Source organism: Microplitis mediator, chromosome 5 (assembly GCF_029852145.1).
Source record: "Microplitis mediator isolate UGA2020A chromosome 5, iyMicMedi2.1, whole genome shotgun sequence".
NCBI classification, from domain to species: domain Eukaryota; kingdom Metazoa; phylum Arthropoda; class Insecta; order Hymenoptera; family Braconidae; genus Microplitis; species Microplitis mediator.
Window position 1 is genome coordinate 19,183,366 of NC_079973.1, and position 27,671 is coordinate 19,211,036.

General features: G+C 30.9%; 5 protein-coding genes across 6 annotated transcripts in view; 3 read left to right on the forward strand and 2 right to left on the reverse strand.

The window, feature by feature from the left end:
• The window catches only part of LOC130668303 (pituitary homeobox x), a 32,751-nt gene extending 30,013 nt beyond the window's left edge, over nucleotides 1–2,738 (forward strand). Inside the window, exon 4 of the mRNA XM_057470528.1 lies at nucleotides 1,948–2,738. Coding sequence (XP_057326511.1) covers nucleotides 1,948–2,730 — 783 coding nt within the window. The 3' untranslated portion in view covers nucleotides 2,731–2,738. The remainder of the gene's footprint in view (nucleotides 1–1,947) is intronic.
• A 200-nt stretch (nucleotides 2,739–2,938) lies between these two features.
• On the forward strand, nucleotides 2,939–4,493 carry LOC130668304 (uncharacterized). Its single transcript, XM_057470529.1, has one exon. It carries the CDS (start codon nucleotides 3,025–3,027, stop codon nucleotides 3,427–3,429), a length of 405 nt encoding a protein of 134 aa, XP_057326512.1. The 5' UTR covers nucleotides 2,939–3,024; the 3' UTR covers nucleotides 3,430–4,493.
• A 1,127-nt stretch (nucleotides 4,494–5,620) lies between these two features.
• Nucleotides 5,621–8,562, forward strand: LOC130667657 (juvenile hormone esterase-like). 2 transcript variants are annotated; one of them, XM_057469409.1, is made up of 7 exons: nucleotides 5,621–5,879; nucleotides 5,934–6,420; nucleotides 6,480–6,682; nucleotides 6,750–6,909; nucleotides 6,981–7,147; nucleotides 7,916–8,057; nucleotides 8,134–8,562. In XM_057469409.1, exons 1-7 carry the CDS (start codon nucleotides 5,670–5,672, stop codon nucleotides 8,460–8,462), a joined length of 1,698 nt encoding a protein of 565 aa, XP_057325392.1. In that variant the 5' UTR covers nucleotides 5,621–5,669; the 3' UTR covers nucleotides 8,463–8,562. The 2 variants fall into 2 exon arrangements, with proteins under 2 accessions (XP_057325392.1, XP_057325393.1); XM_057469410.1 differs by having other exon boundaries at nucleotides 6,480–6,679; nucleotides 8,134–8,561.
• A 4,477-nt stretch (nucleotides 8,563–13,039) lies between these two features.
• LOC130668030 (protein tolkin-like) lies at nucleotides 13,040–18,762 on the reverse strand. The gene is made up of 5 exons (XM_057470016.1): nucleotides 18,245–18,762; nucleotides 17,983–18,161; nucleotides 17,648–17,881; nucleotides 16,031–16,255; nucleotides 13,040–14,670 (listed from the first exon to the last, which is right to left on the reverse strand). Exons 1-5 carry the CDS (start codon nucleotides 18,580–18,582, stop codon nucleotides 14,186–14,188), a joined length of 1,461 nt encoding a protein of 486 aa, XP_057325999.1. The 5' UTR covers nucleotides 18,583–18,762; the 3' UTR covers nucleotides 13,040–14,185.
• A 1,998-nt stretch (nucleotides 18,763–20,760) lies between these two features.
• LOC130667348 (protein tolkin-like) lies at nucleotides 20,761–27,230 on the reverse strand. Its single transcript, XM_057468860.1, has 5 exons — nucleotides 26,869–27,230; nucleotides 22,222–22,400; nucleotides 21,897–22,130; nucleotides 21,587–21,811; nucleotides 20,761–21,245 (listed from the first exon to the last, which is right to left on the reverse strand). Exons 1-5 carry the CDS (start codon nucleotides 27,228–27,230, stop codon nucleotides 20,761–20,763), a joined length of 1,485 nt encoding a protein of 494 aa, XP_057324843.1.
• Nucleotides 27,231–27,671: the final 441 nt, after the last annotated feature.

Sequence of the window (27,671 nt, forward strand, 5' to 3'; positions counted from 1 at the left end):
AATTATAGTAATTTTAATAATTTTAAAAATACAATATCAAATAAGAATTACAATTAATATTTCATTTTTAAAATGTGTTCAGAGATACTTTTATAACACTATTACAGTGGAATTTCTTTTCTATACTTTTTCGTTAATTAAAATAAAGTATTAAATGCCCAAAAATTTAGCAGTGGCCATAAATAGCACTTCGACCCTAATTATTCTTAAAAAAAAAATTAAAGAAGCTTGAAATTTTTTTGAATAACTGATTGAATTTTTGATTAGTTCATTAAAGATCATGAAAGCATTTATTTAAAAAATAGTTTACCATATTTTCTTCACTACTTTTGAACTCTTGTTATTATTATTATCATCATTATTGTTATCTATCATTTAACTTACCTCGTGCCTTCATCCATGTCGCTTTTATCGCTCGTTGCCTTTACTTACAGCGTACGCGAGCGCAACGTGTATCTGAGTGCAACCATCCGTATAATTGTTGGAGGGTAGTAAGATGGAGGGTTCGTTCGCCAGTTAAATATATAAATAGAAAAAAAGAGGGAAGGAATATAATGAAGAGAATAAGAAAGGAAGGAAGAAAGTAACAAACTAGATATACATGTATATAAATATGGTGGTTGTGGCAGCGATGGTACACTCAAGTATATAGACATTTAAGTAGTAGAGAGTGTGCTGCTGGAAAAGTTGTAGTAGTAGTAGTAGTAGTAAGTTGAGGTCGAAGGACCCGAGGGTAGAAACGGCTGACGAGGTCTCGTATAGTATCGAGCGTTGCTTGCGACGCCGCCTTGAATTAACGCCGTCATATTTCAGGATTGAGAGCAACCAACTCCTCTAAGGTTATATTATAACTTGTCTATACTTTATAACATGTTTGTTTGAAATAGAACAAAAAAATTTAATATAAAAATGAATTAAATTTTTTTTACAATGTTATTTATTATTTAAATTTTAAATTACAATATTGTTTTCTTCAATAATTAACAGTGATGTCTGGTCATTAAGCACTTTATCTACTAGCAATGTCATACTAAAATAAATGAGAATGCTTATGTCGCTTATATTGAAGGTGATCTTTATTTGGGAAAAAATAATTTAGATCTAGAGACCATAGTTAAGGAAGGGCAAATTAGCAAACAGAAAATTTTTAATGATTATTTTAAAATAGATATTAAAACCTGATGAAAATAGTCTCGAAAAAACTTAAGATTCAAGAAGATCTAGGTAAATCTAAATAGATCAATGTGCATCTATGATTTGAAAAAATTAGATCTACGTTGATCTACACGGAGAAAAAGAACTGTTGCTGCAACAGGACATAGCCCTGTAACAGCTACAGGATTTATTTCTGTTGCAGCTACAAGGCTTAGTCCTGTTGCAACCACAGGTCCATTCCTGTTGCAATCACAGGAGTAGTCTTTTATCGGCGTTGGATTCTCAACTCCAATAATTCAAATTATTATAACGAATTCAAGACTATTCCTGTGACTGCAACAGGAATGGACCTGTGGTTGCAACAAGAATAGATCTGTGGTTGCAACAAGACTGATCTTGTAGCAGTAACAAGGCGGGTTCTGTTGCAGCCACAGGTTATTCCTGTTGCAGCAAAAACTCATGATACAGGGCCTATTCCTGTTGCAGCGACATTTCTTTTTTTTCCGTGTTGAATGCAACTTTATTATAAATGATAGCTATTAAAGACTGAAAAAGGTCTTATATAAAACTTTTTGAGGCGTAGTAATTATTACTACGTCTCAGAAATAATGTAATTTTTACAGTTTCAAAGTAGAGAGACTTTTCTGATATTTAAAACTAATTTTTCCACTATTCTGTTTTCCATGCGTGTTTCTAATTCCATGTAATAAAAATCCACACATATTTTTAACTAACTAAAAATTTTAATAATATAAAAAATAATAACAAAAGTATGAATTTATATGTTTACAGGTTTGGTTCAAAAATCGGCGCGCAAAATGGCGAAAACGCGAGCGCAACGCAGCGAATGCAGCCGCAGCCGCAGCGGCAGCGGATTTCAAGACTGGTTTCAGCACCGCAGGTCTGAACAGCTTCATCGGACGAGCCGATGTCGACGCGATGTATAGTTCATACAGTTCGTACAACAATTGGGCTGCAAAAGTACCATCACCATTGAGTAGCAAGAGTTTTCCATGGGTAAACCATTTAGGCACAGTGGTACCAACGGCCTCACACCATCATCACCACGCCCAAGTGGCACCAGTAAACTGTTTTAATCCATCGACCTCTGTAGCTGGCAGTCATGTCAGCGGAATGTCAATGTCAGTTGGGCAAGCTGCGACCTCAATGCTTCCCGGAATGGGTTCGGGCTTAGGGGTAGCAGGGTCACCAGTAGCAGCATCAAGTGCCGCGTGTCCTTATGCAGCACCAGCAGCACCCCATCCATACGGGCCCTCAGTCTACACACCCCATCATCGTGCTACTGGTCCACCAGAGCCTTGTACCCTAATGAATAGCAGTATCACCTCACTAAGATTAAAAGCTAAACAGCATTCCAGCGAATATGGATCTGCGAGTTCATTCAGTACTGGAGGTACTACCGGTGGTGGTGCTGGTAGCATTAGTCCTGTTAGTTCACGAGCCTCTTCTGGTGGTGGTTTAAGTGCGTGTCAATATGCACTTACAAGTAACACTGGTAATCCACATTCACCTGGCACTGATCATAATAACGCGACTACTCGGGCTCAAGTTTGAGGTGAGGTGGGGGCTGCCTCCAGCCCCCATCACTCGGCAACTGGTTCTATTAATAATAATACCAATAATAACAATAACAATAATAATAATAATAATAATACTAATAATAATAGTAATCCTAATCACAATAATAGTAATAATAATAACAATAATAATAATAATAATAGTAATAGTAATAATAGCCAAGTCGGTGGATCATCACAACCCAACAATTGTAACAATCAGACTCCAACCGAATCGCATAATCCAATGAGAGGGTCCGAGTGACCCAGGCCGAGGTCCGCCGCTTCTCCGATGCTATCGTCGACGCCCTCGTCTACGACATCCCAGCAGCACTACCTCATGTATGACGAGGACAACACTACGGCGGACCACAAGATAAACGATGACCGCATGATACTCAGCGCTAGCGCGGCCACGGAAAATTTAATGGCCAGCAGCAGTGGAAGCGGTAGCAGCAGCGCTGGCGCTGGTAGCGTCGGTGCCGGTACTAATACTGGAGGCAGTTTCGGTATGGGTATCGGTATGAATAGTGGAGCGACTGCTGGCCACGGTGGGAGACTTCCTGGTTATTGGCAACATGCAGCCACTTCCGCTGCTGGGTACTGGTCGACTTTATTCGACTCCTGGACTAATAATTCCATCGCGACTGGGTCACAGTCATTGTCCCTCACGTGGGATGATAATCGCAATCAGTGATTACTGGTTATTATTATTATTATTTTACTATACGAATATTTTTATCAATTTTTTTTAATTGTTGCATCTATTTTTTATTTTATTGAATTTGTTTTTTTTTTAACTGCAATCAGAATTTGAGATTATTTAGACCAAAGTTTTGTGCAATAATTGAAATTATCGAATTAATCTTAGATGATTTATTGCAATTGGTAAAAGTAATTCGTGTAATTGTAATCAGTAATTTAATAATATTTTGTAGATATTTGTATAGTAAATATTAATTGTACGAACTCGTTAATCTAATCGAATTAAATTAAAATATAAATTGTATAACATTTAAATGATGATAATGATAATGATAACATAATTCAGCAAATACCAAAAAAATTATAATGATTTAAACAAATAAAAAATGAATGTTAATTAAATAAAATAGTAGATTGAGTAAAAGTATAATATAAGTTTTTTTTTTTTTGGCATTTATCGATGGAATGAATTCCATCGACACAGTGCCGTGTACAGAGTATGAGGATCGTTAATCAATAATATTGTACGTTATATAAATATTGAAATAGTTTGTAGATGTAAACGATATTCGGTATACTTAAAAAAATAAAAAGCTAAAATAAATTATAAATATATAAATATATATATATTTTTTTTGTGATACTTTAAAATAAATTTCACGTCTTGCTACTGATAAATAAGGAAGCGAGTGTAAGTTGAAGTGAGTAATTTTAAAGTGTGATGAAAAAAATAAAAAAGTAAACAAATATTATGAAATTGTAACGCGATCCAATAAATAGAATTGTATAGTGTCTAAGTAAAAATTTAAGCGACCGCTATTTTGTATGAATCCCCGGACGTACGAATATATAAGTCGAATGAAATGAAATAAATTCACATATCCTGAAATAAATGTGTGGGAATTAAAATAAATAAATAAATAATTATCATTTAAATGACATTATCATCTTCCCTCATTTGTGTGTACGTTTCTTGGTCGAATGCTGATTTTTATTTAGTATTCGATTATAGACACCGTTTGTAATCTAGTCACAATAAAAACCAATTCTATTCTACGATATGTCTTATTTATTATTTATTAATTACATTTTCAGAGATCCAGAAAAAAAATTTTAATCTACACAGAAAAAAAAAATTTCAGGCGCAAGAAAAATTTTGCATTGTGGAACGAAAACAAAAATTTTCTTAGGACTAGAAAAATTTCTTGGCGTGAAACATATAAAGAGATTTTTTTGACAATAAAACAAAACGTCAGATTTTGATAACAAAAAAAAGTGTTGAATGCATTATTACTGTTTTCAATGTTTCTAATTTAAAAAAATTAAAATTTTAAAAGTATTCTTAAAATATCAATATTTTAGAAATTGTATAAATAATAAAATTGTTAAATCATTTTATCAATAAGATAAAGAGTCATAAATAATAATAAAATTTGGCCGTGAAAAAAGTTTATCCCGTTTAAATTCATTTAAAAATTCAATCCTGACGATAAACTCAAAAAGATACAGAATGGTCGTACGATTTTTTTGAAAAATATCAGAATTGTAGCTTTCGAATTTTATATTCTTATATTTTTAGAAATTCTAAAGAAAAAGTTCATTTTTTTCTTTTGTGTTCAGTAAAATAATATCACCCGCATTGAAAAAAATGATAAGTACATAGAAAAATAGGATTTCTTGGTGCAAAAAATTTTTACTCATCTCAAAAAAATTTTTACTTACCCTAAAAAGTTTTTTGCATTGTGAATTGAAAACAAAAATTTTGTTTGGGCGAGAAAACATTCCTTGCGCTAAAAAATTTCTTCTAGCCCTACACGGAGAAAAATAGGCGCTGCAACAGGACAAAATTTTGTTGCAGCAACAGGATTTTCATATTACAGCAACGGGATTTCGTCCTGTTGCGGCGCCTATTTTTTTTCCGTGTCAAAAAATTTTTATTTTCGTTTCATAATGCAAAATTTTTCTTGCGCCAAGAAATCCTTTTTTTTGTGTGTGTTTCTTAATCAAATTCTATATAAATATTTTTAAAAAATAGAAATAAAATTTATACTCGATTTTTTCGTTATAGTTAGTCCAGTGAAATTATAAACGATACTTTTGAGTTTAATGACACTACCAGTTGACATTTATTGATAAGAACACTTATCACCTATGCTATACTTAGTGTCCGATTGCAAGTTTTAACTTCAGTTATAGAAAACAAGTGTAGCGTGTTGCAATAAATTATTTAAAATGATACTAATATTTTACATAGTATTATTTTTTTCAAATTCTATCGTAATAAATATCATTTCAATAAATGCTGAGCTTACAAGTGTAATTGAAACAGAGAAAGGACCCGTACAAGGTGAAATTTTAGTTTCTGTTAATAAAAAAATTAAATTTTCATCATTTCGTGGAATACGATACGGAAAACCACCGATCGGAATTTATCGATTTAAGGTAACATTTTATGGAGAAAAAAAATATATAAATTTTTTATAGAAAAGTTTTTAGCCAGCAGAAGAAGCTGAAGCATGGGAAGATATTTTCCAAGCAACTTCCGAAGCAACTCCATGTCCTCAAATGGATGACACTAATGGCAAAGAAGTAATTGGCGATGAAGATTGTTTGAATTTAAATGTTTATACGCCGAAAACAAATTTTTCTAGTTACAATGAAAGTTTACCAGTAATGGTATGGATTTACGGCGGTCGCTTCAAAGAAGGTTCATCGAGTATTAAAAAATTTGGTCCAGACTATCTCATTGAAAATGATGTTGTGGTTGTGGTAATGAACCACCGTCTAGGTGCCTTGGGTTATCTGTCGCTGAATTTGTCAGACGCCAGTGGCAATGCCGGACTTAAAGATCAAGTTCTTGCACTCAAATGGGTGCAGAAAAATATAAAATTTTTTGGCGGTGATTCAAAAAGTGTAACTATTTTTGGACAGAGCACTGGTGCAGTTGCCGTTGATTTCCATATCCTTTCTGAATCTTCACGAGGTATAAAAAATTATTTCCTTTTTATTGAGAAGATTAACAACATAACATTATTGATTTAGATCTTTTCCAACGGTCTATTAGCATGAGTGGATCATCATTATGTTTTTGGGGATTTGCTGCTTCGTCTCAAAATGAATTTCATGCTTACCAAGTTGCCAATCTTTTAGGCTACAAAGTCAATGATAAAACAGAACTCCTTGGAATACTAAAAAATGAATCCGCTCAAAATATTGTCAAAGCGACTGAAAAAATAACTTCTGTAGTAATTTTTATTTATTAATTTTATAGTCTCACCTCAACAAACTCTGAATATTCGATAAATTATTTAGAATCTCCGACCTTTTAAGCCAGTAATTGAAGATCAAAATATTGCTGGCGACACTGCATTCATCACGAAATGTTTCGTTGAAAATTTAAAAACTGGTCAGTTCAATCAATTACCTCACATGGCAGGACTTATGTCTCAAGAAATTCTATTTTTCCTAAAACGTATTTATTTACTTATTTATTATTTTTAAATTTCTTCATTTTCATCTATTGCTATTTTTTTTTTTTCAAAGCTCTGATACAATTAAAAGACAGTGTTGAAAAAATACGTAATACGACTGGAATAATTGGTGCAGACGTTCCTTTTAATTTAATTCCGACTCTTTCAAATATTTTTGGTGGTCAACCAGAAGATATATTTAGCGATGTTATCGATGATGCAATCGATCAAATAATTCAAGTAATACATATATTTATGCCTTTCTCTATAAGGGGGGGGGGTCGGGGTACTTAAGGAAATACTAAGCTTTCGAAGACTCAAATACATTAAATCTTTTTTTTTTTTAATGATATTCAAAGTAAATAGAAAAAATTTACGAGTGTGAATGTAGCAGACATCAGACAAATTTAAAATTATATCAATAAATACAATAAATAATTGATTAAATAAATTTTTAAAAAAATGCCCATTTAAAAAATTGGAAAATTAATAAGTGCCGTTTTTATAAATATTATTTTTTAAATTGTTTACTTTATTCATTTATAATTTGTTTGATGTCTGTTACATTCACACTCATAAAAATTTACAGAATCCGTTAAAAAAAAAATAAATTCATTTTTTCGGGTAAAGTAGGGTACATCCTAAAGAAGGTAAAAAAAACATTCTTGATATTAAATTAAATTTTTTTATAAGTAATTTACATAAAGAAAAATTACATTTTACATAATTATTAGATACAAAGGAAGAAAGAAAAATTTTAATAGTTTTTATCATAAAACAAAAGTCATTAATATTTTTCGACTGACACTCGATTTTCGAAAAATTTTAACAAAAAGAATTTTAAATAATGCTCAATTATATTTACAAAAGTGATTTTGGAATGTTTGAAAAACATTTCAAAAAAAAAAAATGTTTTTTTTATAAAATTTTGGGGGTACCCCGTTTTGTTCCCCTCCCCCCTACATATGAAATTAAACGAATTATTCGCCATTATTTATTTAATTCCAGAATCTTACTGACGCCTATTATGTCAGTGCAATAGATACTAAGCAACAATTAATGCAGAAATATGTTCCAGTATACTATTATCGTAATTCCATTATTTCTAGTATGTCTAGACATAAATCTGTGCTTGGAATTTCAATTGACGGTAAATAATAATTTATAATTAATACCATTTTAACTCTTTAATTTAACAAATAAAATTATCTTCAAATACGTATAAGGTTCTGCTCATGCTGATGATTTGCCATACATATGGCACGTTTCAAACTTTAAATATCCAACTGACCCTCAAGATCCTTTCAATATTAATCGAGATAAATTAGTAAGGATGTGGACTAATTTTGCTAAATATTCAAATCCTACACCTCTGGGAACCAAAGATCAGATTTTGAATGTCACTTGGACAGTGTCAGGGTCCGAAGGATATCATCTTGAAATAAATCAGGATTATTTAGCAATGGGTCCAAGACCAGTTGATGAAAATGTCAAGAAATTTCAACCAGAACATCTTTCATCTCTAAAAAAAATCACCGACTGTTCTTATAATTAAAAATTAGTTTATAAATAACTCATCAAATTAAATAGAAAAATGATTTACATGAATAAATACAATTTTTATGAACTCCCTATTAAATTTTTGTAGTATGAATAATAACTTAATTTATGAAACTAATAATGTAATTTATATATTTATTGTCCCTAAAAATACAAATTGTCACTTAATAGACGATAACTGGTAATCGACATCAGTTACGTAATAACCCTCGATTATCGGTTGAGTGGCGATAACCTTGCAGAATTTCCATGCATAGGAAGGTCGTAACGTATTGCATTAGGCGGCAGTCGAGGGTGTAAAACGATAAATTATGCACCCTACCTCACACAGCCGAGCTGTATGTATGAAGTAGGTGAGCAGTGTGAAGAAAAAAACAGAGGGTGAGATTCTCAAGCGAGCGGTTGGCGGCATGGTTTGAGAACCCCATGTTAATCGCATACGCTAAACTTAACTTAACGTACATTATATGCCGCACACTAACGTTGTACGTTAACATTATTCCTATTACGATGATATTACGGTCCCTATGCTCGCCATTAGGTGGACGCTTGGCACTTACACTTATATTCTCAAGTGAGATAATGCTAAGAGAGATAGGAAAAGAGGATAGTAATTTAAGAGTCAACTACTTAACTTTGCTAAAGGATTATACATATGTTACATACTTTGTCATACTTTACACATATGTTGTTTAAATTTTATTTATTATTACATTTCCATATATTTGTATTTACAATATTTTTATGTTTACGTTTGAAATATTTTTTTTTTTTGAGGTAACTCAAGAATTTTGCAAATCTTAAAATTATTAGAAAATCAAATTTTGTTTAATTTCCTAAAATTTTTATCTCACAATATGAATTTTTAAAGTTCGCATGAAAATATCCCAAGTATCATGTTCAGAAAATTTTGAAATTCTTTAGTGATTTTTAATAATATATAACATACACGCTGAAAAAAAAAGTGGCAATACATCCCAATTCAACGAAGTAACTATTTCCAACTTTACATTTTAAAGATTCTTATTCTTTTATGTTAACTTTTCCTATCAGAGATGGTAATCATTCTTATCCGAGATGATAATCATTACTATCTCAGAAGGCAGAATTTACAAATTTTTCAGATATAAAAAATATTACTATTTAGATGATAACTATTATTATCGGCAATAGTAAATATAACTATACGAGAAACGAATAATTAACATAAAAGCATGATAATGATTATCACATACAGATGGTAATCATTCCCTATTGCAAGATGGTAATAATTAGCATTTTTTTTAAGCATGTAAGGTTAAAGACCTAGTACCCGATCACTCCAGGTATTTGTATATCTAAATTTAGTAAAATTTCGTAAATATAGATATACAAATATATGAGTGATCGGGTACTAGTTCCCTGATCAGATATTGGGTCTCTTACCTTATACATTCCCTACAAATCGTGCAGGGTTTGAAAATAACAAAAGATTAGTTTTGAATTAAAACTTTTTTTTTTATAAAACTAGACATTCTCTAGAGATTTTGAATGAATTTTTTACACGGAAAAAATTTACCATAAAATTTACAGTGTTCAGTAAAGCTGGAACTAACTAGAGCTAATGAGAATTTTAACAGTGCTCTTTATAAAATTTAAAGTCTCAAAGCATGCCATAGACATTTATATTTTATTGAAAGTACTGTCAAAAATTCCACTGGCGCTATAGCTGTTCCAGCTTCATAAGTGGCACTGTAATTTTCATCTGAATTTTATAAAGAAATTCTCTCTGCGCATATATATAAACGAAAAATTTTGAGTCAGAATATTAAATAAGAAATGTATTAATTGTGTCAAATAGTAACATTTATAGAACTTAAAAAATTATACTATAAAGAAAAAGATGTAAAAAAAAAAAATTTTTTTTTTATCACTATCAATTCTATATTCACTTACTGACTTTATATTTACCATAAATTCTATAATTACTTACTGAAAAAACAAAAATGAAATAAAGTATTTCAAAAATATGCTTTATGTAAAAAAAAAAAAACGTTGACCCATAAAATTCAAATTTATGATGATTTCATTTTTTCAGGAAGAAAACAAAACATAAAATATTTTAGCAATTTTATTTTGAATAGTAGTGAATTCAACTTTGTTTTCAACTAAAAACTGTATCTTGTTAAAGATATACTATACCTATAGTAGTACAGTACAAGAGTATAATGGTAGTAGTAGTAGTAGTAGTCGCAGTAAATGTAGAGTGTAGTCTACTAGAAGTAAGGGATCGGATGGAATGTGTGTCGCTTAGGCTTACGAAGACGTCGTAATGCGAAGGGTCGTCCTCTCCGGTACCGTACTCTGGTCCCTCAGCAACGATATGGACCCGAGACGTAGTATAGAGATTTGAGGATTTACTTGGCCAATAAAATCCGATGAGATGTCGTGAATATGTCGAGTTGCTACTCACAACTTGGACTAGTACTATTTTTTATTTTTCTTTAATACGAAATCTTTTGATTTAAAAATTAACGTTTTCAGAACAAATCAATCTTATCTCTCTCATTTTGTTTATTCTTTACATTCTACGGTAATTAAAGCAACTTAAATACATAAAACAAGTATATAGAGTAAAGACATAAAATAAACCCTAAAAAAATTCTAATACCCCAGATACGTCATTGCCATAAAAAAAAAAAAAAAAAAAAAAAAACGGCAATTTTATTCCCTTGTTCTTTCGGTAATTTTGTAAAAACTTATTAGTCATGTTTTTATAATTAATAATAATTGATGCCATTCATATCTACGTTTTGTTACTAAAATTTATAATTAACTTCATTGTCATATTTCAATAAAAAAAAATGTAAATATGGATGTTTTTTTTTTTTTTATAAAAATAAATAATACAATTTAATGAAGCAATTATTAAAGTGATTTATGGTCTTACCACTTGCATACTAACTTACTGAGGGGAAGTAACAAAATTCCTTAAAAAAATAGCTGGGGTTAAATTATGGAAAAAAAAGGAAGTAGTAGTAAAAAATTTTAAAGACATTTAAAATTTTATTACAGCTCCAAATGAACAAATAAATATGATTTTAATGTCGTGATATATTTAAAATACCATAAAAAATTTTAACTGCAAGTAATTTATTTTTTGTTTTAATTTAATTTTTTTTTCTTTTTTTACCTAATAAACGTTGATATTTATTTGATTGGTGACCATAAAACATAAAGATTACAGTCATTCGACAATACTAAACTTGATGTAGGCATGATAAAATTATATATATGTATACATATATAATGTGTAACGTTGACATTACGTTTCCAAGACGTTTCTGTGAAAGGTAATAAAGATACGCTATCTTTACCAACATCGCTCGTGTCTTATCTTTTTACCTTGTGACGCAACCATCAAACACTGTTAGTATTTGGTGCAAAAAAAAAAATTTTTTAATTTTTATTTTATAATTTATTTTCAACAAAAGACATTATTAAGAATTGAATCGCAATAGCGAATTTAATATACAATGTGAAAAATAATTATCAAGCTTATTGTAATTTTTATTATGTTAATAGCCTATTATATATCATGGTAAATGGTTATGATGTGTGTGTACTCAGTATACTTGGCTGTTATGTAGTATTAGTACAGGTATATCGTATATAGTGAATAGAGTGGATTTTGGTGGTACACAAGACTGTTATTTATTGGTGGTACGCGCAACATTATATTATATACAAGCTATACTATATACTACGAGTCCAAAACCGAGCCAAAGCAATATATGTATACATATATAATAAAGAAACCATGATACTTTATCTTCAATTTTACTTACCATTAATAACAAAACAGAATGTCAAATCTATTATTTATTCATATCAGTTTAGATAGATTTGATAAAAAGTTACCTCATTAATTGACAGTAAATTTAAAGTAGGATAGCCAATTATATAGAGCCCTGATCATGAGCAAGTCATATGCATATGACTTTCTTGAGATTTACCCGGGGTAAAACATAAAACTTGATTCTTTTAGAGCTTTTTTACCTTAGTTTGAACTTATTCGTCTTCACTTCGAGCATGACAGTCAATCACCTTATTTTTGACTTGCTGGACCAAGTCAAAAGCAAGCAGTACTTATTAGTGTAAAATGTGTTTTCCGCGTTTCATCTTAGTTTTGACTTTTTCGCCTTATAATTTAAATCGAACAAGTCTAAACCAAGTCAATTTCGACTTGATTTAGCCTTTTTCGTCTTAAATCGTGACTTAATAAGCCAGTTAAGTCTAAACCAAGACTACTCGATGTATTTCATATCTCTGTAAAAAAAAGTCAAGCTTGTTTTGTGAAAAACGGCTTTAAATTTCGACTTGGTAAACCAAATCTAAATCAAGTTTTATTTTTGACCCAGGTCGCTATTGTATTTGTTTTTACGGAGGCATTTGGACAGCATTGTGCCATGCGTCCTTATTAAAAGAGGGTGTCAAAAAATACCATTGGTTTAAAAGTTTATATATTAACACTCTTTATTCAATTGATGGAAGACAATAACTAGAATTTTATATATTTTTTCAAAGTTTAATTTGAAACTATTGTTGAAGTGATAAAATGGAAAATATATATTTTTTTTAAATAAACTGAGAAGTTACAATTAAATTAGAGCCGTAAAACCGATTTAATAATAATGAAATAAAGTATAATGTAATGTAGCAATTTGTTGATGAAACTGATTGTTTTGGCATGCCAGATCTTTTATGTAAATAGTAATCAAGCTGAGTGCGAAACGTGGTTGCATTTAGCATACAAGTATACGTTGAGGCGTGATAATTAATTCAATTCAATTCAACTTTATATTTAAATTTATGTCATAAATTTTTTTTTTTAAATTGATTTGAAAGTACTAAAACGAGTTTCGTTAACAACAATAGTTAGTTAATGTAATTAAGTAATCAAATTTCAATTATTTAAAATTAACTTACAGATTATGATACACAGCAGGAGAATAGTGTGTCTTCAAAATGGCAGGACATCTCTCAAGTCCATGCATAGATGCATTACAGAGGATCAAGAAGATACTACATAATGCATCGAAACCGATTTACTCCCTTCTCTCTCCTTCTTGTTATACATATATATATGGATATATATACCTCGATACATACATAGATATATAGATATATGTTAGGAGTGGTGAATGCCGACTAACGTGTTTCAGATGAAGCCCTTTGCGCCTACCAAATCGCCTTGAGATTGAATATAAACGCGAGAATAAGAAGCCATTTTATCACGCTTTTCGTTGAGCTTTTACTCTAGTGAAATTGAGGGCTCAAGATGTGGCTTAGAGAATTGGGAGAGGAAATTCTGTATTTACTGACAAGAGGAACTTGACGGAAACTCGGAAAATAAACCAATGTGTATAAAAAAAATATTTATAATTTATATATTAACAATTTTTTTCTTTAATAGATGAATAAGTTGTTTTTTTTTTTTTTTTTTTTAACAATCGTGTTCTTTAGAGGCAAATTATTGATGAATCGGTATAAGAATAAAGATAGGAGAGAAACAATTTTTTCCTATTGTCCTATTGCTATAAAATGAAACAAACATTTTATTTTCTATTGAATTAACTTTCCGAGTATTCATGATATCACAATCGATGCCAATTACCGTCTGTAATATTAACATATTTATTTTTACTGTAATTTTTAACGGCCATCATTAATAGATGATTAATTTTCATTAAGTACAGCAATCAAAGACGCTGAGAACCCAGCTGCCTCAATCAGAGAGTCGCTAGAGAACAAAACGGACAACTTGTTTTTTGACGAAATAATTTCTAAATTATTGTTTTTGCCACAGTAGATTCCAATCATAGGAGAGGTTAAAGAATTGCCGTTAAAAAATCGGATATAATCTTTTGTACACTTTTCACTCATTTCAATTTCAAAGAGATGAAATTTCATTCTTATCCGATGATTACTTGGTGCAATGAAATTCCAGTAGCACTCTTTGTTTGATTTGTAGCGTTTTGGATAATTCGGTGATTCTAAATTGTAAGAAGTGTCATTGCTGATCTCAATAGTCCGATGACAAATAGTTTCGTACTCGACTTTGAAAGTACTGGTAATATTTTGATTACTCATTTTCACATAAGTAACTAGTAAAAAATTACCAGTAATCATGGTGTGTCCAGTTACTTCACCGCAGTAACGTGCTAGAAAAAAATTGGTATTAATAAAAAATAGTATATTGTGTGACAAGGGATGAAACAAGACGATTTCAGACGAGGGCTGACATCACCCGCAGTCTGAAATCGTGTTTTATCCTTAGTCACACACTACATTTTTCATGATTACCTGCATCAGAACTTCAAGATTCAGTGTTAGCAGCCAGTAAGAAATAAGTTAATTTCAAGCCGATGATGCGGAGAACTGTTAGAGAATGAGAAATCTGTGATTTAAAGTCACCTATTAAATAGTAAATAAGACAAAAATATTATTTTCACTCATTTTTTATTAATTTTATTTGGTTAATTAAAAGTGGCACTTAAAAAATGAAATGAGTAAACTGAAGTGACAAGTAAACAAATGAGAGTAATAAGGCTGCAAATGAACATTAAATATAACTGATACCGGGCAGAAACAATTTTGTTTCTCCCCACACGGAAAAAAATTAATCGTGAATGCAACATGATGCAGTCTTGGTAAATAAACATGATGAAATCATGTTGCATTCACGTGATTTGTCATGTTTCGGCTACATGATAATCATGTTGCGGTAACATGAGAAAATCATGTTGCTGCCACATATTGTCATGTAGCCGAAACATGACAAATCATGTTGCATTCACATGATTTTCTCATGTTACCGTAACATGATTATCATGTAGACGAAACATGATTATCATGTGAATGCCACATGATTTTCTCATGTTACCGCAACATGATTATCATGTAGCCGAAACATGACAAATCATGTGAATGCAACATGATTTCATCATGTTTATTTACCAAGATTGCATCATGTTGCATTCACGATTAATTTTTTCCGTGCAAGAGAAAAAACACGCATGTTTCTGCCCGCTGTATGAAGATATTTTTGAATTACGAATTCGCTAGCAGTTGTTTGTAGCATCGGCTTGAAATTAGCTTGTTTCGACGTGCTGTAGAAATACTGAAACTTCAAGTTTCGATGCTGGTATCATGAAAAAAATTTTAATTAGTGATCATATGAATTACAATAATCGTCAATATATTATTTTATATTGATAGCAAACTAAAATCGAAAAAGCCCCATCAATATTAGTTGGGCCTAAAATTATTAAAAAGTTATATTTAATCTGTCAAAAATTAAGATAGTTAAAAGAAAAGATGAATCAATATACGAACACGAATTCCCCTTTAAATTGGTAGTTTATTTTTTTTTTACGAAAATTTTATTAGAAATGTGTTATAATAATGATAATAATATTGAATTCTACAAGTGAGTGAATGTCTACAAGCAGCTCATGAGTTTCTAACGGCATAGATAGCCTGCCGTAATACAGAAATATTATTGACTAGAAGTATATATACCTAAAATAGTACTGTTTAGTGAATTTCCGTTTCGAATTTCCAGATAATCAAATAAACAATTGTAAGTCTGATAAATCTTCAATGATATGATTTTGAGTTTTATGTTTTCACCTTCAGCTGCTCTAATTCTCCATTCACACCTTTCAACATCATTTAGTGTAACGTTATTGTTATTTATTGGTTGTTCAAATGTACCACTAGGCTCATATAATGTTTTTCCACAACCTGAATTAATAATTAGTTTGATTTAATTATTAAGACTATTATGAGAACATTATTACACTGTAAAAAATTTTTGGTGTGAAAATGGTCCCTGAGGACTTTACACAGTCTGCTCGGTGTGAAATGTCAAGTAGTGTACTTTTAACACAGTATGAATGTTTTCTTTCGTAATATAATTTTTGGTAAAAAATGATTACATAATATATAGGTTACAGCACTAGAAGGAGGGGAGGGGGCAAGCGGGGTACGTAAAGAAATACTTAGTTTTTAATGACTCAAATATGCTAAATCTTTTTCTTTAATGACATTCACAGTAAATCGAAAGAATTTTCAGTTGCCGTTAAAAAATAGATATTTATGTCATAAGGCCGCAAAGTGGCGATTTACCGAAAATCTCGATGTTGCGATATGAGCCTAAAGTCTGTGGCGCGAATTCACGAAAACAAGTGTAAATTTGACGTTCGAGGCGATTATACACTCGTTTTTGTAAAATAGCATCACAAACATAAGGCGAATATTGTAAAATCAAGATTGTCTTAATCGCCTGTATGACATACAATATTTTTTGGCATCATTGTTCAGAAAATTGAATTCGCGAGATGCGCAGCTTTAGAAATTATATATTTACTTGAAATTTATTATTATTTAAGGGTTTATTAATAATTTTTGACTTTCTATCACTTACAGAAAAATGTTTATTGATTATTTAATAAATGTTTCAAATACTGTAATAAAAAACACTGATCGCTGTGCTGCAACGTGTGTTAGTTATTAGCGAAATGATGTCGTTATTCTAATAACATTTGGTGTCCTTCGCAATAAACTGCAATTGGTGAGAAAATTAGCGCCACCACTCAATATTAATTAAATTGAAAAACTAATCAAAATATTCGGTCAGTAAACTAGAATGTGATTCTTTTCTCTACAGTCCCTTTCATTTTCGTTCGGTTGTAGAAGAAAAGTACAGTCAAAGGGTATTTTGCGGCCTCGGTCGTAAAATAGCGATGATAAAGTAGGGTCTCCGAAAATCAGGACCTTTGCGGACACGACCCAATGTTCGAAAATCGAACTATTTGGACAAGCTTCACAAAAAAAAAAATTCAAAACAATGCTCTATTATATTTAAAAAATTGATTGTGGAATGTTAGAAAAAAATTTTTTAGAAAATTTTGGGAGTACCCTGTTAACCTCCCCCCCTCGGCCCTATATCATTATTATTATTGTTGAAGATTATTTAGAAATAAAACTTAAATACTTAGTGTCGAAGTAATTGAGAGTTTTACACAGCTGCGGTGTTGAAAATTTTAACACCAAATTATTTACATCACACCACGGACTCAAACCTTTTTACAGTGTATGAAATTAGAAGACATAAATTTTGTTTATAAATATTACTGGAACATTGATACATAAGATTCGTAGCTGCTATGTCTCCATTGCTAAGTTTTGAATTACCATTTTCCACCAGTGAGTTTTCATTTTGGTCGTTTGGTATAGGTACTATCGTTCTCGATTTCGGATCAGTTGAACTTAAATTATAAGTATAGTGCATAATTGAACGATAGTCATATGGTAGACTCAATGTGTCAACTTTGTCGGCCGAATATTTAGTATATTGATTGAATAGACCTGTTTTTGATTATTTTAAATATATTTATAATAACAAGAATTTTTGTTTCATATTGCTGTTTATAAAAAAATGACATGTACCACTTATTGATTTCATTTACCTGCTTCAACATTAAAATAATTTATTTCAATATATTTATCACGATCCGGATGATTATGTTCGTGTAAAAAACCAATAGCGTGTCCTAATTCATGAAGAACAATTTGCTGCTTATAGCAATGATTCTGCAAACCTATAAACTTAGGTGTATTCGCACGTTTTCGTTCAACATAACAACACCTACATTAATCGAAAGAATTTGAAAGCATAACGAAATACTTTGTTTATAAATCGAGTCATCATATAAATTTTGAACAACTTACTGGCATTGTTGTAATTTCGTAAACAATAAATAATATGGATGGTGCTCTTTATTCCTTGCAACAAATTGAACACATGTTGATTGTTCCCACTCTCTCATTACTTTTTTTAACAATCTTCGTTGCTGTCCAGTAACAATATCATTAAATTCATAAGGAATTATACCGCTTTTCCAAAGTTTTTTTTTATCTAATACAACAACTGTTCTTCGGGTTCTGCTGAACAAGTCTTCATTACTATTAGTAGTATTAAAATTTTTATCTGTTATTACGTATGAATTAACGATAAATATTATCAATACAAATAAATGAATATTAAAGTCGTAGGATAAAAACTTCATATTTATGGAACTTATCAACCAGAGAATGAAAATCAATGAACTGAAATCATTTTCGTCTTATTGGAATGTCTAAAATTAATTTATTTTTTTTATAAATCGTATTGACATCATAAATATATATAATTGTGTTTTAAGTGTTATGATTAATCTGTACGGCGATAAAGCTACATTTAAAGTAAAAGTCATCATTTTATCAATACTAATAATAGTTTTATATCATAAAATATTTTATATATTTTTTACTAAAACTTCTTGGGAAATACCGTTCAAAACAATTTTATGAGGTTAATAATATTATTTTCATTTTTTAAAATATTTATTTTATCAATGAAATAGTTAATAGATTAATTCAACAAAAGCATAGTTTCCATGATTTTCACTGCCTTTAATGCTTATTTTTGACAACATAATGTAAAGTATCCCTGGTAGAAATGATTCCGGGTACCTGACCAGGCTTCATATAATTTGCCCGATTTGAAATAAGGGCCCGAGAAATCGCCCCGATTATTAGCCCGACTAGAATGTAATGCGTTTTGAGATGGCCCCGGTAAAAGAGCCCGGTCGGGTAAATAATCGGGTAGACAGTTAATCACCCGATCGGGTATATGTTCTGTTGCATGATCAGGAAAGAATTCAGAAACCTGATTGGGTTTTTTGTAATTACCCTATTTGTAATTTTAACTAAATTAAAAAAAAAAAACAATTTTTTTTTTTTTCATTTTTCGTTCAATCGTTTTCGCGATGCAGGGACTATCAGGTTTGCGGATAATTTAATTTCTAATCGAATCGGAGAATTTTAATTCGGAGAAAAAACACTAAACTTAGGAACGACCGCACACACATTAGTGGGATTCGAACCCGGGACCCTACGCACGAAAGACCGACGCTTTAACGACTTGGCTACGCAACCGACAGTGATAACTGAGTTCAGCTGTACTACATAATCTGTAGGTAATTTGAGGAAAATTTTTTTTGTTCTGTTAGTATAGTTTTTTACTTTATTTACTTTTTTTTTTATAATATAAGTAGATACCATATTTATAATATGTAAAAATTCTATATATTAGACCTATATATTAGATTTATATAACATTTTGCCCGATTAGTTACCCGATCGGGTGAAACGTTATAGGGGTACAAACAATTAGTCACTTCGGGCACATAAACGGGCTAGTATAATCGGGCCTATAACATTTTGCCCGATTAGTTGCCCGATCGGGTATAAAGTTATCAGGATACAGATATTTAGCCACTTCGGGCACCCAAGCGGGCTAGTGTAATCGGGCCCATAACATTTTGCCCGATTAGTTGCCCGATCGAGTAAAAAGTTATCGGGATACATATATTTAGCCACTTCGGGCACCCAAGTGGGCTAGTGTAATCGGGCCCATAATATTTTGCCCAATTAGTTGCCCGATCGGGTATAAAGTTATCAGGATACAGATATTTAGCCACTTCGGGCACCCAAGCGGGCTAGTGTAATGGGGCCCATAACATTTTGCCCGATTAGTTGCCCGAGCGGGTTAATGGTTTTCGGGATATATATTTTTAAACTTAACAGGCTCCCGACAGGGTATAAGGAATGAGGCTAACAAAATTCTCCCTGACTAGTTACCTAACTGGGTTTTCGATAGTTCGGGCAACGAAATCGTCCCTTGTCTGGCACCTTCTCGGGTATATGTAATCGGGCCTTACTTTTACTCCCCGATCGGGTGCTGGTCGACAATCGGGCGGTTGTCGGGCACTTTCTACCAGGGATACTACACGCTGAAAAGAAAGTGGTAGTACCTCCCATCTTGACGAAGTAACTATTTCCATCTTTACATTTTATAGATTCTCATTCTTTCATGATAACTTTTCCTATGAGAGATGGTAAGCATTATTATCCGAGATGATAATCATTACTATCTCAGAAGGTAAAATTTACTAATTTTTTCAAATACAAAAAATATTACTATCCACACGGTAACCAATACTATCGGCAATAGTAAATATTACTATACAAGAAAAGAATGGTTAACATGAGAACATGATAATGGTTATCACATACAATATGGTAATCATTTCCTTTTGCAAGATGGTAATAGTTAGCATTTTTTTCCAGCGTGTATTATCAATCACCGAGCTTAGTACTTTCATTAGATGTCAATCAGCTATGGAATTCAATAAACTATTACATTAATCAATGATTGGTCTCGCAGTCAATTTAGCTGAGAAACCACCTTTTTCTATCAGACCATTGCTATAAAATACCATATACATTTTGTTTTCTGTTGAATTAACTTTCCAAGTATTCCTTATACCACAATAAAATCCAATTATAGGTGTCCGATAACCAATATTGTCTCTAATTTTAACATAATCATTCTCACAGTTTTCACTATATTCAATTTCAAAAAAATCGAATTCTATTACTACCTGATGATTTTCAGGGGCAATGAAATGCCAATAGCATTCCATATAAGGCTTATAGCATTCAGGATAGTTCGGTGATTCTAAATTATAAGAAGTATCATTTCTGATATCAATAGTCTTATGACAAATAATTTCGTATTCGACTTTGAAAGTACTGGTAATATTTTGATTACTCATTTTTACATAAGTAATTAGTAAAAAATTATCAATCATAATCGTGACATCCACGATATTTCCGCAGTAACGACCTAACAAAAATGATAATTTAAAAAATGAAAGATTAATAATAATCAACATTGGATTTATCCGTATTTAGTTATACACTGTAAACAAGAAACGGGTTAGTTTAGGCGGTGCAGGTGTTAAAATTTTCGGTGTTAAATTATTCATTAAATTTTTTTTTGTTATGCAATACATTTGGTTTTTCTAATTTATATACGTGGAATTTTTTTTTACACCGATTTAACACCGCCTACACTGGTATTATTCCATTTTCACAACGCGAGATGTTAAATTGAGTGCATTTTTAACACCGCTCTTTTTTACAGTGTGTATATATATAAATGAATATCGTATACAATATTAGTACCCAAAATAGGACTATTTGGCGAATTTCCGTTACGAATTTCCAGATAATCGAATAAACAATTGTAAGTCGGAAAAATCTTCAATGATATGATTTTGAGTTTTATGCTTTCACCTTCAGCTGCTCTAATTCTCCATTCACACCTTTCGACATCATTTAGTGTAACGTTATTGTTATTAATTGGTTGTTCAAATGTACCACGAGGTTCATATAATGTTTTTCCACATTCTGCATTAACAAATTAATTTTTATTTTATCAACATACAGTTTAATTAAACTGATATAAGAGTTGAATAACATCAAATAATATTACTAGAGCATTGGTATAGAAGATTCGTAGCTGCTATATCACCATTGCTTGGTTTACTTTTTTCTTCTATCAAATCTGAAGGACCATTCTGACTTTCTGGTATTCGTGTTATTGTAGGCGGTAATTTTCCATCGGTAAGTATAGTTGAATGGTAGTGCATTACAGATTCATAATCGTATGGCAACCTTAATGTGTCAACTTGGTCATGTGTATACTTTTTAAAGTCCCCGAAGTCATCTATATTACAATTATTTAGAAAAATAATACTCATTTTCTTAACTATATATTATCTATGTAAATTTTTTTCCAGATTAGGCATTTTATTTACCTTTAGGAATATTAGGATAATTTATTTGAATATATTTATCACGATCTGGATGATTGTGTTCATGATGAAAACCAATCGCATGCCCCAATTCATGAACAACAATGTGCTGTACAAAACAACGATCACCTAAACTTATCTGATGTCCTGTATAAAATAATTCTTGTTCTACATAACAGCATCTGATAGTATTTTTTTTAAAAATAAATTTGTATAAATTAATAATCAATATATATTATAGTGATCCAAAAAATAAATAGTATTTTACACACCTAGGGAAGTAAAGTAAGAAATGTCTCAGATCACATGTAATTGTTGGCCGAGGCGAAGCCGAGGTCAACAAACATGTGATCTGAGGCTTTCTTATTTACTTCCCGAGGAGTGTATACTATTTTTCTCCTCGACGGAGGCGGAAAGCGGCAACTTCGTTTTGCACAGCGGGACGAAAGTTGACGCTTTCCGCCCGGAGGTGAGAAAAAATTTTTTTTTTCTCGGAAACAGGTTTAAAAGTTGCATTTAGATAAAAAAAGGCGCCTGTGAAAATTAGAGCTCTTAATATTAACTATTAACATGAAGAGGTTCCTCATCGCACTTTTCTATTTTCCATACACTGTGAAAAATCACCGGGGTAAGTCCAAGCGGTGTAGGTGTCAAAATCGGCGGTGTTAAATTTCAACACCGAAAGCGGTGTGAAAATAACGCCGCCACCGGTGTAAATATTCTGTACCGGTGTGAAAAAAAATTCTTCGGTGTTAAAATAACGCCGCCGCCGGTGTAGATATTCTTTACCGGTGTTAAAATATTTTACTTTGTGAGTATCTCTACTAACTCGATCACTATACTTGTTAATAAATGATATTATTTATTAATTTTCATAAAGAACTGACATTTTTTGTGTTTTATAATCTTTAAAGTTAAGACTCCAAGCGGACGCAGTTTACCCAGCTTTTACACCGGTGACCCCGCTTTAATACCGGTATTTTTAACACCGGTGAATTACTCATTCTACACCGGTGTAATTTCATTTTTACACCCGGCGGAGTTAAAATGAGTCCATTTTTAACACCGCTCTCTTTACAGTGTAAGAATAACATGAAAAATATTTTTTTTCATCTTCTGATCCTTATTAGTAGCTACCGATGCGTCATAGGAATAATTGGCAGGCATATTTTTGTAGGTAATTGAATGCTCTACAAAAAAAGTTTCTTATCATTTTTTGATAAATCTATTTGTTCGAAAGTTATTTGAGGTTAAAGTTAAATATATATAATAAATTTTGAGATCTTTTTACTTTTCCGACGAAACTATCAGACCTATTACAAAATATCATAGGACCTTTTTTGTGGACAATTTTATGCCCTAGAAGTTGTTTTCAATAAAGTTATTTTCATATAAGTTATTTTCATTTTAATGTCATATATATGACATTAAAATGAAAACCCGAGTCAAAATTAAAAAGGTGATTTGAGCCTCCAAATCCTACATGAGGGTAAGTAGGTTCAAATCATCTTTTTAGAATATGAAGATCCATGCATTAAAAAGGTAATTTGGACCTAAACGTGGTAACTTTGTCCGCTTTTACCAAGCTTAGGTTCAAATCATCTTTTTAAAAAGGTAAAATAAGCCTCCAGAGCCTAAATTTATAGATCGAGAAAGACTCTCATCGGATCGCGTACAATTGGTAAAGAAACAGAAGGGAAAAGGGGGCCAATAATTAGAAATGGCTGCCATGATCGAAAAAAATTTGAAATTGAAAAATTCCAAAAATAATTTCTTAGCAATAAATGTTTTGTTGTGAGTTAAAAAATAACAAAATTTAAAATATTAATGATAATAGCTAAACTTATACGAGTAGGCGTCCGAATAGAGTAGTACTATGTCATTCGAAATTCGAATTGAATAATTAGAGCCTTTGACTTATGAGTATATGATTAATTAATTATTTTATGTGAACAATAAATACAAAACGAAGTATTGGAAAACGATAACTGCCGAAGAATTTGAAAAAAAACTGCTGAAAACTAATCTGCTGCCGCCGTGATTCGAAACCACGACCTTACGAATATGAAGCACAACCACTGCCGCACTGCTACTCGGACGCTCACGATCAGTTGGAAATATCTTTATGTATAACAATAATATCATGCTAAAGAATTGAGCTCATTCGAAGTTACAGATTAAAAGTATAGTAGGCCATGAAGGGTTAAAATACCATTTTAAAAAGGTGATTAAGTCCTCCATGCGCTTCGTTTAGGACATCGAGGACTTAAATAACATTTTAAAATAAATGGTAGGCCATGGAGGGTTCAAATACCATTTTAAAAAGGTGATTTACTCCTTCATACGCTACTTTTAGGACATCGAGGACTTAAATAACATATTACATTCAGCGGCAAGTGCAACATCAAAATAACTGAGGCTTTGAAGGCTCAAATTACTGTTTTAATTTTGACTCGGAATGCTTATAAAAAAAATAGTCTTCTGATCGATTTTAAGAATTACCTATGAAAATGGTCTTTAGAGTCGGTTTAATAGAGCTCATATAAAGAATGTTACAGAGCTGAGCTCTAAACTTGAGAAAAATTTAATTATTTAGAAAAAATTTTGTAGTCTAATATTATTTTGAAGGATTATAAACCTAAAGAACATAAATACAAGAAACCTTAATTATCAATTTCAATTACAATAGAATTTTGTAGAATTAAAGAAAACATGAAAAAATTTTCCTTTTCCCATCCTAAAAAATCGACTTTTTCCCCTACGTTTCAATCTCCATAACTTTTTTTCTATGACGCATGAAACCTTTCTTCTAGAGAATTTAATTTCCTACAAAATTGCTGAATTCAAAAATCGGAAAAGAATTTTATTGACATAGTTATTTACAAAATAGAAAAAACGAATTTTTTTTTAATGTATTTTAAGTGGGAAAGAGGAACCCCGTGCGCCAGCTCAATTTTTGAGACATAGAGCTTAAATTTTAGTAGAATTTTTTTTTTCATTAAAGTAACTTTTGAGATGTATTTAATTAAAATATAAAATAAATTTTTTTTTCCGACACAGTCTAATATATATGGGGCATTCCATACCAAATCGACCACTTTTTGAGGTCACCCCCTCCGATATTTTTGAAAAATTTATATATTTTGGAGGCTGATAAAAAACGCTCTCATGAATTTTTTCAAATTTTTTTGACTACTCGTTTCCAAGATACTGATTTTTTTCAAAATACGAGGTTTTTTTTTTGAAACGGTTATAACTTTGCGAAAAATATACCAATCGGATCTTGGTTTTTTTTCCAAAATCTTCATTTTTGAATGTTCTTTCAAGAAAAAAATACGCTTTTATTCTTAATCAATTCCTTCATGGTTTATTTTAAGTTTTAAACAAACAAAACGTTTTTTCGAAATGTATGTCCCCTTCGATATTTATGAAAAAATTCTCAAAAAAACTTGGATGAATTTAGAAAATTTTGAGACCAATCCGATCGTGGTCAAACAATTCGTTCTATTTTTTTTCTTAATTCGAAAACATTTTTTTTTCTTAAATATTATTTTTCGACTTAATTTGATCAATAAACATTCTCAGATCGGTCTATTTAGCTGCTATGATTTTTTTTTAAATATTGTGTCGGTTGGAGTATACTATTTTTTGAAGTTTTTCTACTCACTCAGTAAATGAATTTTAAAAATCAACTAAGAACTACTTATGAGTACCCCTATCACCCAATGAAGTTTGATAGAACAGCAACTACAAAAGGAACTCAAAAACTTCATTGTGTGATACCAAATGACGATGGAAGTTTACTTGTAAAACAATACTCAAATTCAACTGAATTTAAAATTCAAAAATTGTTTAAGCGTAATAAAAAAATAAACATCGTTTATTACTTTGGGGTTTTAATGCGGATCAATTTCATTTACTATCTTTTCCTTGGTTTTTTTTTTCTTATTGACTATCGGCCACGTGCCACCTCTCCTAGGCTATAAAGATAACTCATAAGTAGTTCTTAGATGATTTTTAAAATTCATTTACTGAATGAATAGAAAAACTTCAAAAAATAGTATACTCCAACCGGCACAGTATTTAAAAAAAAATCATAGCAGCTAAATAGACCGATCTGAGAATGTTTATTGGTCAAATTAAGTCGAAAAATAATATTTAAAAAAAAAAAATGTTTTCGAATTAAGAAAAAAAATAGAACGAATTGTTTGACCACGATCGGATCGGTCTCAAAATTTTCTAAATTCATCCAAGTTTTTTTGAGAATTTTTTCATAAAAATCGAAGGGGGCATACATTTCGAAAAAACGTTTTTTTTGTTTAAAACTTAAAATAAACCATGAAGGAATTGATTAAGAATAAAAGCGTATTTTTTTCTTGAAATAACATTCAAAAATGAAGATTTTGAAAAAAAAAAAACGATCCGATTGGTATATTTTTCGCAAAGTTATAACCGTTTCAAAAAAAAAACCTCGTATTTTGAAAAAAATCAGTATCTTGGAAACGAGTAGTCAAAAAAATTTGAAAAAATTCATGAGAGCGTTTTTTATCAGCCTCCAAAACATATAAATTTTTAAAAAATATCGGAGGGGGTGACCTCACAAAGTGGTCGATTTGGTATGGAATGCCCCATATATATTAAATTACTTACTCGCACAATGCCAGCTTCGTAAAATTTAAATAATTTGAAGGATGGATTTTTTCATTTCTTTCGACAAACTGAATACATGTTGATTTTTCCCACTCTCTCATCGCTTTTTTAATAAATCTTCGTTGTTGTCCAGTAATCACGTCATCGAAATGATAAGGAATAATACCATCTTTCCAAAGCTTAGTTTTATCTAATACAACAACTGTTCTTCGTGTTCTAGCGAACAATTCATAATTTTTCTTCAAATCTGTTACCTCACTTTTATTACGGTTAATTTGTTCATCAGGTATCAAATACGAATTTACGGTGATTATTAGTATAATAAATAAGAGTGCTGCAACAAGATGAGCCGTCAATTTCATATTTTATGAAATGATGTAACTAATGTTATTTAGTTGTTAGTTCTATGCTGGGAAAGTTACAAAAACAAGATGTGTCAATATTCAATTCAATCCGTAAGACAACAACGAAATCTTTTCCCTGTATTTGAGATTTTCGTGCGCACAATATATTTAGTTACTAATCACTGTGTATACGGCTTTTAATTGAAACACTCACAAAAATAAACAATATTAAACGATCTATTACCGATAAAAGTCTTCAGAGCTTATCAGTTTTAGTAGTAATTAAACTTAGTATCAATATTGCTTTGTTACTTTTATCGATACAATAATTTTTTTTAATAGATCCCACAAATAAAAAATACTACTGCCGTTTTATTTTACATATCATTAACTCGACATGTTTAACAATGAACAAAATCAGAATAAATTTATACGTAGGAAAGTTGATCAATAATTTTT